At 28.7% G+C, this 13,611-nt stretch overlaps 1 protein-coding gene across 1 annotated transcript; it reads left to right on the forward strand.

Moving 5' to 3' along the window:
- The first annotated feature begins 6,262 nt into the window (after positions 1–6,262).
- LOC105114163 (uncharacterized) lies at positions 6,263–10,468 on the forward strand. The gene is made up of 2 exons (XM_011010631.1): positions 6,263–8,125; positions 10,040–10,468. The coding sequence occupies exon 1, from the start codon at positions 6,355–6,357 to the stop codon at positions 8,086–8,088; it is 1,734 nt and encodes a 577-aa protein (XP_011008933.1). The 5' UTR covers positions 6,263–6,354; the 3' UTR covers positions 8,089–8,125; positions 10,040–10,468.
- Positions 10,469–13,611: the final 3,143 nt, after the last annotated feature.

Consider the following 13,611-nt stretch of genomic DNA (forward strand, 5'->3'; position numbering starts at 1 on the left):
AAGCGATTAAACAGTAGAAACAACCTAGTCTTTAGAGGTAGTCTTAGAAAAAAAAAATATGGTTTACCAGAATAAAAACAACATCAATTGTGAAAGAGAAAAAAACTTGAATCACATCTTGGTAAATCATCCTTCCTTACAAAAAAAAGAGGCAACGAACAAAGACCTAACTACTAATTTGAAAGCGGGGGGGATTTTTCTAGTAGGCCACCTTAGCCTAACTTAGAAGAATCCTTAGGTGGATGACTTCTAAATATCAATTCTATGAACAAAATCCTATAAAAAAAAAAGAAATTATAAACCCTGACCAAATGTAGTAATAAACATTTATAAAAAATATAAACGATTGAAAACTTGATAAAAAAATAAGCATGTGTGATATAAAACTAAAGGCAAATTAGTAAATTAAAGAACAAAAATACATTGATTTATCTTATAAAACTGATGACCTTTAAACTTGAGAATGAATGAGAGAGTTTGTATTTATTTTTCTTTTCTTTCAATGAAGATCCATGGGTGATTGTGGGTGAGTTACTAACTCTATAAAAAATCAATTTAAACAAGAAGGATTAAGAGAGAAATTTGATGATTTGGGCACTTAAAGAAAAAGAATATCAATTTGGAGAAAAGGGTTGTTCTTGAACTTCATAACCAAAACCCATTAAAATTTGAGTTAATTATAAGCGGTAATAGGTTTTATCTTCAATTTATTTCACTTTTATTTTTCAAACTTAAAAAAAAAATGGATATCTCTAAGTGTTGTTTTTATTGTAAAGAGAAAGGTGTATTTGAGTTGGTTGAAACTAATGATGAAATTATTAGTTTGATTGAATTCTTAAAGATTTGATATTGGAATTACAATGAAATTTGATACGATAGAAACCACCAATGAATTTCAAATCCATGGATAGCCGGCTATGGTGGTGGTAAGTGAGCCAAAAACTCATGACACCATGGTTTCCAAAATTAGAGCATAAATTTATATTAATTATATGTTATGATGATGAATTGTATGAATATTTTTATTGTGATCATTTGTAAATTTACTTGTGATGAGTTAAATCATGGTTGATGTGTTTTGGAATGCTGGGTATATATAATCTTTATGCAAGTGATGATATGATGTAATTGTACATCATGCGTTTGATAAATTCTGAGAATGATTGTAAATTAATTTATAATGAGTTAAAACATGATTGTTATATTTTTAGGAGGTTGTGTATGTATATTCTTTGTGTAATGAATGATTTAGTTTCAATACACATTAGGTGTTTGATAAATTATATGAAGAAAAATAAACTTATTAAATGGGAGCTTGTCAATCTTGATGAAGATTAACTAAATGTTATAAAAAGTACTCATGTATTCGTCATTAATCCTTTAATAATAAATTGGAAAGATACAATGATAAATATTGAATTGCTTAAAGCATAATTAATATGCAAAAGTAGTGGACACTAAATTAGTCATTAAAAAGCAATATGATTAATCATTAAATTATATTATAAAAATAGGTGACTATATGCTTTAGTAGAAGTGATAAATAGATCAAAGAAAATTGTGTATTGATTTAGGATATTCTTTTGAAATTTAAGGTGATATCAAAAAAGGAACCCATAATGAAATAAGCATTTCTAGATGAGCTATAAGCATATCTTCATCACCATACTTATTTTTAGTTAAGAAGTGTTTTGCATAATTATTTGGTGTGTAAAGAAAGAATGTTATGAGAATGTGGATGTAATAAAAAACTAAGTCAACGGTAATAACAAGGGCTATGATATAAAATTAAGTCAGCCACAATGATCAGGGTTTTAATGTGAGATTAAACCAATAGTAATGGAGCGGGCTAAAAAATGTCTTAAAACACAAATTATGATTATTAAAATGGAGTAATCGATATGTACTTGATGGAATATTAATTTACACATGAAAGTGCTGGTATAATAAGTATAATAAAGGAAGGGAATACTTATCATCTTGTCATAACTCAAATTTAGGTTTTCCTTAAAATTATTCTTTTTATTTAAAATAAAAAAAATAATAACAAAAAATAAAAAAACTGGCAACTTTGAAAGAGCAAACTAAAAAAGATTTCAGTTGCATGGAGGGACCAAATTGAGATTTTAAACAAAAACTAGAAACCTAATTGTACCCAAGATTGAAAGACAATGCAGATTTAAGATTAAATTAAATGATTATTAGATAGATTTATATAAAAAGATGTTAAACTCAAGGGATCATTTTAAAGATTAGTAGGGGTGAAATTAAATTTATTCTTAGAATGAAAATTCAATTGAAGACTTAATTGAATAAATTAAAATATTAGGGGTTGAAATTAAAAATGAGCTAAAGATCTAATTTAAGTCAAAAACCTAAAAACAACATCATTTTTATTTAAATGAAACAGTGTGTTTTAGTGTTGTTTTGACCAAAATGACATGTTTTTTTTTCTTTCTTTTTTTATCAAAATAATGTCACCTTGGTCAATGAAAGCTTTTTTTAAAAAAAAAAATAGTGCCTTAACGACATGTTATCTAACATTGTTTTGTCATCTCTTATGTTTATACGAGAAAAGCTATCAGTCAAGCCATTTTTAAATACAATTTAATGTTTCATCTCTCCTCTAAATAAGACAAAAGACACATTATCCTCATCTTTTGACTTTGTATTACACATAATCCATTTTTTCACCAGTTTGCATCCCTGCAGCCATTGTCATAAACAACTAAAATCTAACCTAACCAACTTTGGTAGTTTGATTTTATAGTACTAGGTTGTTGGTTTGTGGGCAACAATTGTGATTATTCCCAAGTAAATTAATAGTCACAAATCATGCCTAAAAAATACCTTGTATTTTTCTTTCATGCCCTATAAATAAAGGAGAATTTTGTGCAATAAAGAGGGAGAAAAAAGAAAGTAAAAAAGATCATGGCACTAGAAAAAATAAAGCAAAACCAAAGCAAAAAAAGCAGAAAAAATAGCACCCTTATAATAAACCCTTTTTCATTCTCAACTTCCTATCTTTACCAAAAACTAAAAAATTACCGCCTGTAAACACTTTTTATCAACCCTTTTTTTTTTTTTTCCATCCAACCTAGCAAACAACACCCCCTACCAATCCCACTACTATTTTTCCCTTTTAGAGTGACTTCTCTTTCAACTTCTAGTAGTTCCTTCAAGTCTCATGCTAATAGCCACCATAAGTTCCTCCACACCCAAACTAGTACTAACATTGTATTCACCATAATCAACCATTGCCTCACTACAACTGTGAGTCAATATTATTTTTTTTTTCCAATACAACAACCCAAATAGCCCCACCGTGAACCTCCAACCTGTCCTCCATGTCCAACCACCACCATTAACGACTAAGCTACCATAAGTTACCATTTATCATCCTTAGGCCAAATAAGCACTTCAATTTCTTTTTTTTTTCTTATATTTGATGTAACGCAAAACATGAAATAATTCATGTTCTGCTACCAGTATTTGCTAGCAAAGAAGAAAGAACGAGCAGGATTCTTGTTTCAGCCCAGCCCGTATGGTTGGGTTAGGTACAACCCACTTATATACATATAGGCCCGCCATATGTTGTTATGGCCAAGCCCAACTTAGACTTAAATATATGTTTAGCATGACCTATTTATACTTAAAGAATACTTAAAGAATAGTACTATATTTGGGTCTTTAAGGTAATTTTGTCAAACATGGCCTTAAGATATTTTTATTGTCTCTGATTTTATGTTAAAAGTATATTTGCTAAATACGCTTTATTATTTTACCCTTTAGTTTTAATTTTTTTTATTTTAGTGTCTAGCCAAACATTTCTTAAAAAATCTTAAAAAAATTGTAAAAACTTTCGGTGATCATTTTGGAATTATTTGTAGGCCCCTCATTTTCTAATATTTTTGTCTAATATTAGATTGCAAATTTAGATTCTAAAATATGGAACTGATATTAAAAAATACTTGATTTTTCTCTAAAATTTGAAAAACAAAATTCAAAACTTTTTAAAATTCCTTTATTTTAGAAAATACAAAAATATATTTTTCTTCAAGAATTTCATTTGATTTTGGATATAAACTTACACTATAAAATATAGATTTAATATATTAAAAAAATAATAAAATGTTTGCTTGCCTACAAGTTACTTCATGTTTCTTTAGCTTTTGATATAATTATGGTGTGTATATACCGATGGATAGGTTATTAACAACCTTGTCTTATATGGTGAGCAAAACGTAGAATATTAAATTCATGCATAAATCGTTGTTGAATTTAGCAAGATTTGAACTTTATTTTTAGCTCTTTTTATAAGTCTCTTTTATTTTGGACCGACATTGAAAGTTTTTTTTTGTTCTTTTTTGAAAGATAAATTTACTTCTTTAGAGGAAGGAAATTGCCAAGATTTTGCAAAGGATCAAATCAACTTTATTTTTAGGGACCAACATAAAAAAAATTTAAATAATCAAAAATAAATTTAAACAAAAAAATATAAAACAAAAACAATAAAAAAAATAAACTTATGAGAAGATACATCGTAAAGGTAACTTTTCATTACAAATGATATGCTAAGACTGATATTGTTATTTTATTAAGTGTAATGAACTAATTATTTGAATCTCTAAAACTATGCTATTTTTAAAATTCCTAGTTTTTTTTAAATATTAAATAGAAAGTCTTAATTTTTCACGATATATTTTTACTCTTGATTTTAAAGGAGTTCTTGCTCGTAATGTCTATTGAGTTTCCTCCTTGATTTTACAGGGGTCCTCGCTCGTAATGTTGCTAGAAATATAATAAAATAAATTAGAAATATTACATAGTTTAAATACGCTACTCATACGAACTTTAATGTTGTTTTATTCCTTGATTTTGATAAAGGTATTAGGTAAAATGAATACTTATATAATTATTCTATATTTTTATGTGTTTTACAAATATATCTCATCCATTATCTTTGTCTTGATATCATATTCTATATATTTTAAAGTTATTTTATTTTAAATAGAATTTTATAAAACTAATTAATGTTATGTAAATAAACTTATTATATATACTTAAGCTAGTAATATCATATTTATTTTTTAAAAAGAAACTCCGCATGAAGTCATTCGTAAGACCTCCATTTTTCCCCCAATGAACAAACACAAAATCCTCCAAATTCGTCACAAACTTTACGGGCAGAAAAATAATGAATTTCTTTAATGACTTGACTTTTTATTTTTTGGCATAGACTTTCTGACCTGTTTAGCATGGCAGCGAGCTTCTCCAGTACCCTTTCCTAGTCAGCTCAGCTTTTACAAATTTTCTAAGGGCTGGGAGCCCATGTTATTCGTCAGAAAGGAAAAGGAAAAGCAGCAATTGATAGCAATTAGAATATAACAAACACTTCCATTTTTAATTCAAAATCAAGACTTAAAAGCCATTATAATAATTAAGATGGAAAAAATTATTAGTTCGTAGTTGTTTTTTAAAATATTTTTTATAATAAAATAAATTTAAATAAATTTTTTTAAAATTATTTTTGAGATTAATATATTAAAATGATATAAAATATATATAAAAAATTTTAATAAATATTTTTTTAATTTTTTTTTAAATATGGTTTGTACTACCTTTTTAAACGGCCCTTAAAATTCATGAATAGCATGGTTATAAGACAAGGAAAACATTGTTTTTAAATTATTTTAATATTTTAATATAAAAAATAAATTTTAAAAAATAAAAAATATATTATTTTGATATAATTATATATAAAAAATATTTTATAAAATAACTACTATTAAAATACCCAACTTTATCTTAAATAGTATTTATCTTAATCTCAAAACAAGTGTTTTAATAAAAACTTTTTTTTGGGATGAAAATTAAAAAGAAATCTATGTTGACTTAATCTGGTCTTCTTCAAAATTTACTGTCCGTACAGAATTAATATAATTTGACCAAGTCAACCTACAAACAATATCAAAATAAAACATGAGATTAAACTTCAAATTGGTCCCTGGATTAAACCTAATTTAATAATGAAGAGGTAATTTAAAAGGTGAAGAAGGTGTTTCTTGAGTTTTAATTTAATTTTTGTCAAAATTTTATTTTATTTATTTTAAATTAATTTTTTTATAGTAGTTTAAAATAATTTTAAAATATTAATATTAAAAATATTTTTTAATATATTAAAAAACATTTTAACAAATAATTATTATGAATAACCATAAACAGTAACCTCGTATCTCTTCCGAACTCAACTGTCATGTTAGATTACCACTTCTATTTCTCCTTTCCTTTCTCTCTAAGCAAACCCACTCTCTAGTATCTTATGTGCTTAATATTTGGCATCGACTCAACCCGATGCCGGACCAAATGCATCCCGCAACCGCCACCTCGGATCCACCACAAGAACAACCACCGGAAACACTCCTTAACCTCATAGCAAACGTTCTCTCCCTCCTCCTCCTGTCCACCATTACCGTCCAATCCTTCATTGGACGGTGGCAAGTCCTTCGCCCTAAACTAACCTCTCTTCAGTCCTCTCTTTCCTCTCTCTCCGATTCCCCTATCTGGCCCCAAAACCCTCTTCTTCAGACTCTTCTCCCTTCTCTACTTTCCACTCTCCAACGCCTCCTTTCCCTCTCTCACCAATGCTCTTCTACCAGTTCCTTCCTTGGCGGTAAGCTCCTCTTTCAAAGCGACCTTGATATCGCCTCCTCGTCCCTCTCCAATCACCTCCACGACCTCGGTTTGCTTCTCAGATCTGGAGTGCTTCACCAATCCAATGCTATTATTCTGTCTCATCCAGGTCCCGGTTCTAACAAAGAGGAATTAGTCTTTTTTATCCACGACCTTTTCACCAGATTACAAGTCGGTGGTGCTGAGTTCAAAAGGCCAGCATTGGAGTCACTTCTTCAGGTCCTAAATGAAGACCAAAAGTTAGCCAGTTTAGTTGCCAAGGAAGGAAATATTGGGTATTTGATTGGTTTGCTTGATTTTAACAATCAACCTTCCATTCGAGAACAAGCAGTTTCGGCTGTTTCAATTCTGGCTTCGTCCGACGGTGAATCAAGAAAGATTATATTTGAAGAGGGAGGATTGGGACATTTATTGAGGATTCTTGAAACAGGGTCAATGCCTATTAGAGAAAAGGCTGCCATTGCGATTGAAGCAATCACAGACGATCCTGATAATAGGTGGGCTATTTCAGCATATCGTGGTGTTTCAGTCTTGATTGAAGCGTGCCAATGTGGATCACAAGTGACACAGACTCACGCAGTGGGTGCTATTCGAAATGTTGCAGGACTAGAGGATATCATGATGGCTTTAGCAGAGGAAGGTGTTGTACCAGTTATATTTCACTTGCTTGTTTCAGGTACTAGCGCTGCACAAGAAAAGGCAGCTGATTGTGTAGCAATACTAGCCTCTTCCGGGGAGTATTTTCGCACTTTGATAATACAAGAAAAGGGATTGCAGAGATTAATGTATTTGATTCAGGATTTGTCAAGTACTTCATGTACAATAGAACACGTTTTACGTGCAATTAGCTCTCTTTCGGTATCAGATTCTGTATCTCAGATCCTGTCATCATCAACTGCTCTCATTGTCCATCTCGGCGAGCTTATAAGACATGGAAACATAATTTCGCAGCAAATATCAGCATCTTTACTAGCTAATTTATCAATTAGTGATGGTAATAAGCGAGCTATCTCTAGCTGCATGGGTTCATTGGTAAAGCTGATGGAGTCACCTAAGCCAGTGGGTATACAAGAGGCAGGAGCGCTTGCGTTGCTGTCATTGCTGACAGTCCGATGGAACAAGAAAGAATTGGCGAGGGATGAAAAGGGTTTGATGAAATTGGTGCAGATGTTGGATCCTAGATGTGAGCTCATTGACAAGAAGTTTCCGGTGATGGTAGTGGAGGCGTTATTGAGTGGAAGGAGCGATGGGTGTAGGAAGAGGCTGTTGGCCGCTGGAGTTCGCCAGCATCTGCAGAACTCGGCGGAGATGGAGGTTGCTGGTGCTAAGAAAGCATTGCAGAGACTTTCCGAGAATAGGCTCAAGGGCATGTTTTCTAGGACTTGGAGGGAATAAGTAGAAAAGACACTAACCTCCCCCGCCAAAAAAAAAAAGGTACGCTTTTTTTCCTTCTTTTTTTGGAAGCATAATGATGAAAATTCATGTTTTAGCGACCACTTATCGGTTGCCAAGTGTCTCTTTTCTTAATTGTAGCGCCTTCATTTAATTATTCGGTAACCTTGTCAGGGTGTTTTATTTTGGATATTATCAAATTGGTAGGGCCACTGGATGGTGGGGCCTAGAACTTTTGATGACAACGATATGGTCTGGATTATGGTAATTGCTTTATTTATTTAAAAATATATTAAAAAAATATTTTTTTTACATTAACATATACAAATAATAATAATATATTAATTTAAAACTTAAAAAAAATTAAAAATTTGGAAAAGTGCAGCGCAACCGCACACTCAAATAAATTATCTGAAATTAAATATATCAAAAATATTTTGAATTAGAAAAACTAAACAAATGGAAATTTATTATGAAATAAAGAAAAATAAAAATTTAGTTATAAATATTCTTAAAAAATTATACATGAAAAAAAGTAATGAGAATCTAAAGAAATTACATGCAGTAATAAAAAAATTGAAGGAAAAAAAATAACAAAACTAACAAACCAATATTTATTCTTATTTTTCAACAATATCATCCAAAACATCAAATTAACCATAAGAGGCTTAATTTCTCATCCATAATTATATTGATAACAAATCTTTTATTAAATTCTAATTTCTAAATAGTGGTTTTTTTAAAACTAATATTAAAGAAGAATATTTTTTACAGTTTTTATTTTTTATTTTGTGATAAATTTCCATTGATTTAAGCTTTTCATTTGATTTTATCAATCAAAATATAAATTTTTTATATATGTCACTTGATTTAACAAAACTAGATGGAGTGTAAAAATCTCTGGAGAACATAAGGGTAGAACAGAAAATAAAAACTAGGGTGCAGAGGCAAAATGTATCATTCACACAGCAAATATGTTAATAATTTATTACGAAATCTCATGCAGGAAATTATTATACAGATCTAGTTCTTCCATTTGGTAGGTGATAGTTTTTTTTAACCCAACTATATAAAAAAATCTCTGGTTAATTAAATAACTTTTTTATTTTTGTATTGGTTTCATATATAATTATGTTTCAGATCTTAGTTTTATAGAACCTAAAATAATTTGTTGTTCATTAAAGAATATCTGTTTTTCATTATAAAAATTCATTTTAAAACAATTTTAATTAAACATATATATTTTTAAAATTATTCATTTTAAACCGTAAAAGTTAATACAATGCTAAACACAAATTTTAAATATAAATCAAGCAGGTTTTTTATGTTTTAAAAGTGTTTTTAAAAAAAAATTAAATTTTTTTTATTTTTATTTACTTTAAATTAATATATTTTTAGTTAATATATTTTTAGTGTTTTTAAATTGTTTTGATATGTTTATATTAAAAATAATTTTTTTTAAATAAAAAAATTATTAATATATATTTGAATATAAAAAAATATTTAAAAAATAACCAAAATTAGTTTGCGAAACAAGAAGCTTACACATGGACAAGCTAATTCATGTCGTAAATCAGTGATTAACCGATCTATTAAAACATTAATAACAAAAAAGAAAGGATAGAAAAGAAATCAAAGCAGCTTCTCCAGTTAGAATACTGTATAATGCAACAATTTTGTCTCTCTTATTTATTGCTCTCTCCTGTGCCCTAGGGCAAGGTTCACGGCAGTCTTTTATTCATCGACAACATTAATTAGTGTTCATTCACTATTGTCTATTCATTCAATTTTAAACGGTGGAAAGAATTCTTTATTATTTTTCTCTGTAGACTTAGCATGCAATAAAAAAAAAAATCATAATTTAGTCAGAAGATTAGATCCCTGTAATAATTCTTTCTAGATGCAATTATTTTTTCATTAACCTGACGTAGTAGTGTTGTGATTTTAATTGCAGGGATTCTTTGTGACTGTCCAAGTAGAAAATCACCTTGGTGGGCAAACATTAAACCGGCATACATGGCAAACTCCACACAATTTTATCTCACCGATCTCTAAGAAATTATTTATACAGGAATTATTCACAGAAATATATCGTAGTATCTTGTGTCAAAAGCATGCGTGGATGCGGTTTTTTATGGAGTATCCTCGGTTCTTGTCTTTTTAATCTTAACGACTGATTTTCTTGTGATCTGTAAGAGAGGCTATGGTGATTTGTCATGTTTTTCTCTTCCTTTACAATTGGTTTTCCTCTTTTTACCAATCCTTTTGATAAGTGCTCTCATCCCAGAAGAGTTTTGTGTGTTCTTGCCTGTAACAGCCATAAGCGTGGATTTTTGTAGAGAGAGTGTCAATGGGTGGATGTAGTAATCTCTTTGATTTTTTTTATTTTTTTTGTGCTTTGAGTTGTGGAGGATCCGAATCATAGCATGCATGATGATGATTGCAGATGTTGTTAATCCATATGAACGTAGCTGTTATCTTAAAAGCGGTACACAATAATAGATCATGCATGGCTCAAAGCATGCAGCACCCTGACCCAGAGGCATTAAGGAGATGGAGATTAACGAATGGTAATGATGAAAGAATTTGAATGGATTAGTTTGTTTTTATGTTTTAACAGTGATTTTAAAAAAAAATAATTTTTTTTGTTTTAAATTAATATTTTTTAATATTTTTATATTATTTTAATGTGTTGATATTAAAAATAATTTTTTTAAATCAAAAATATTATTTTAATATATTTTTAAATAAAAAATATTTTAAAAAATAAATACTATTATACACCAAGTATAAGCCGGCTGTTTTAACACATTTGGCGAGGGTAACGAGCGTGCATCAATGCGCCGTATCCACTTGATGGTCTTTTGAATACTTGAAATAAAATTATCATTAGGGAAAGCTCAAACCTTAGCCAATTCACGTCCTTGTTTAGGTGATTTGCACACTAAATTTGGGTTGTGATTGGATACTAATTGTTGCTCTGTATTTTCGGAGCTCTAACTCTCAATTCTAATTATCTAACACATACAAAAAGAACATTGCAAAAAACTTCGACTTGTAGTTTCTGGATATTTTTTTTTAAAAAATAAACACCTTTGAAAGCAATTATAAGAATGATGCTAAACATTATTTTGGCGCAAGATTTTCTAAAAAAGCCCCCAAAACTAAAAAAATCTCATCATTTCGGTGAGTACATGAAAGTATATGATAATTTATGTTTTTAGACGTGTTTTAAAAGTATTTTTTACTTAAAAAATATTAGGTTGATATTTTTTATAATATTTTTCAAAATATTTGATATATTAATATAAAAAATTAAAAATAAATTTTAAAAAATTATTTTAATAGATTTTTAAATAGAAAATACTTTTGAAAAACATCTTTCCTACAGTACTAAAGATATACTAACCATACAAACTTTTACTAATGAATTGATGATTACCAAAACCTAAACCTCATTGTAAAAATATTGTAGATATGCCTTAGATTACCATGGATTTTAGTAGTAAAATTATGAATTTTTCCGTGATTAAAAAATCAAATGAACTTTACTTGAGGGGTCAAAAAGTCTTTTCATGAGGCTAATTTGTCATTCTTTATTTGTTTGAAGGCAACACTATTCTTTTTTTTTTTTATAACTATAAAATTATTATATTATGCTTTAATTAGAACCTTGGTTCCAGGGGCTTTATAGGACTTTTATTTCTTAATAAATAGTATTGACTCTGTTGCCCTTACAATAAAATTTTTGTGGTGTTGACTTAAGGGGTTTTGTAATAATTTCATAGTAGTTTTTTTTTTAATTATTATCATTTAGTCTTAAGAGGATTTTAGTATTTGTACAACTAAAAAAAAAATTATTGACACATATAAAGCATATTAATTGCTCTACTATTTTTGGGTGGGTGCCATGTTGCTGATTCTTATGGTTGTAGTAGTGTTTTTTTTATATCATTTGATCCATCACCATGTTATTTTTCCTTCTAGGTAATGAGCATATAGTGATTGGCTCGAGTTTGGCTCATTTGATTCAGCACATCAACTCTTCAATTTATTTACCTTTTAGATTTAGTTTTTCTTCTTTTAATTGTAATTTTATAATTTGAGAAAATTATTTCAATTTGAAGATTATTTTCAATTTCATATATTTTTTAATTTTTTTCATCTCTTAGATTTGATTTGTATTTTTTATTGTTATTTTTAAAAAAATTTAGGTGATTTATAAAATTAATTTTCTTTTTTTACGATTTCATTCTTTATTAATTTTTTAAATCAGGTCTGATACTTATTTTTTTATTTGTTAATTTTACTCTTTTATAAGTTTTTTAGATTGATGTTTTTTATCCTTCAATATTAAATTAATTGAAAACTGACACTTTTGATTAAACCTAGATATAAGATTTCCTGAGTTATGATATTTTATTTTATTTTATTATTCAATATTAATTTGATTGATAATTAACCTTCCTGATTAAGTTTGAGTATGAGATTTTATGAGTTATAATTTTAAAATACTTAAATTTAAGAGAGTCATCATGATTTACATTGTTTTTCATATTATTAAATTAAGGTTGTCTTTTCTTCTATTAAATTAATTGAACTTATTTTTATTTTCATTCATGTTATTTTAAAAAGTTGCCTTTACATTTTTCTTCTTGTGTTCAAAAATAAAAAAAAAAACAAAAACAAGTGTCACAACCCTCATAAATGTTATCCATGCTAATATAGATTTGCTAAGGTAATTTTTTTTTAATATATATATATATATATAGCCCTTCAATATTTGACTCACTATAATTAGGTTTTATTTTAGTATAAGTTCAAATTTTATTATTATTTCATATTTTTGTAATGGGTTTTACAATTTAACTATGGATAATCTTCATCAATCAAACATGTGAATATTTCAATATTTTTTTTTTAAAATAAGCTCTCCTATGTGCTACTAATTAAATATTTTAAATTTTTACTTTTTGTTATTTTTATTTTTTTAGGCTAATTTTTTTAACCGCCAGGTAACTTGGGTTTAAAAAAAACTAATCTCTTTTTATGTAGCGTGCAATATCACAGAGCAGTGGGCCTTAATCGAGAATATGGATATGAGTAAAGAAGACCTGGGGAAGAGGAACTGGTTCCATGAATTAACTAGTTAAAAAGGATAGGAAGGTACGACGCTAATGTAGGGAAGCAGGGTGGGCCGGCGCCGGAAAAAAAAAGCGGAGAGGCGACTGGCAAAGCAAAAGTTGTGGGTCCCCAAAAGTACGATTCCGCAGTTTAACATGTTGCTGTTCCCCTCCATCTCCATTCTTGCTCGGCACTCTACACTCTCTTCCACACAAGTTGATTGTTTGCATCAGATACCAGTAAGGAAAAGCACTCCATGTGAGCCCCTTTAAAGCTACTCTACTCTTGCCATGAAGCCTAAACAATCTTGTAGGGTTTCACTCTTATTTCACTACCGGAGCTTTTTGACTTTTGTCCTCTTTTTCACGCCAGAATTTAATGGCTAGGATGATATCTATGTTG

This window comes from Populus euphratica, unplaced genomic scaffold (genome assembly GCF_000495115.2).
Source record: "Populus euphratica unplaced genomic scaffold, PopEup_1.0 scaffold496.1, whole genome shotgun sequence".
NCBI lineage: Eukaryota > Viridiplantae > Streptophyta > Magnoliopsida > Malpighiales > Salicaceae > Populus > Populus euphratica.

Coding starts and splice junctions, on each gene's coding strand:
- LOC105114163 (XM_011010631.1), top strand. CDS start 6,355: ATGCCGGACCAAATGCATCCCGCAACCGCCACCTCGGATCCACCACAA.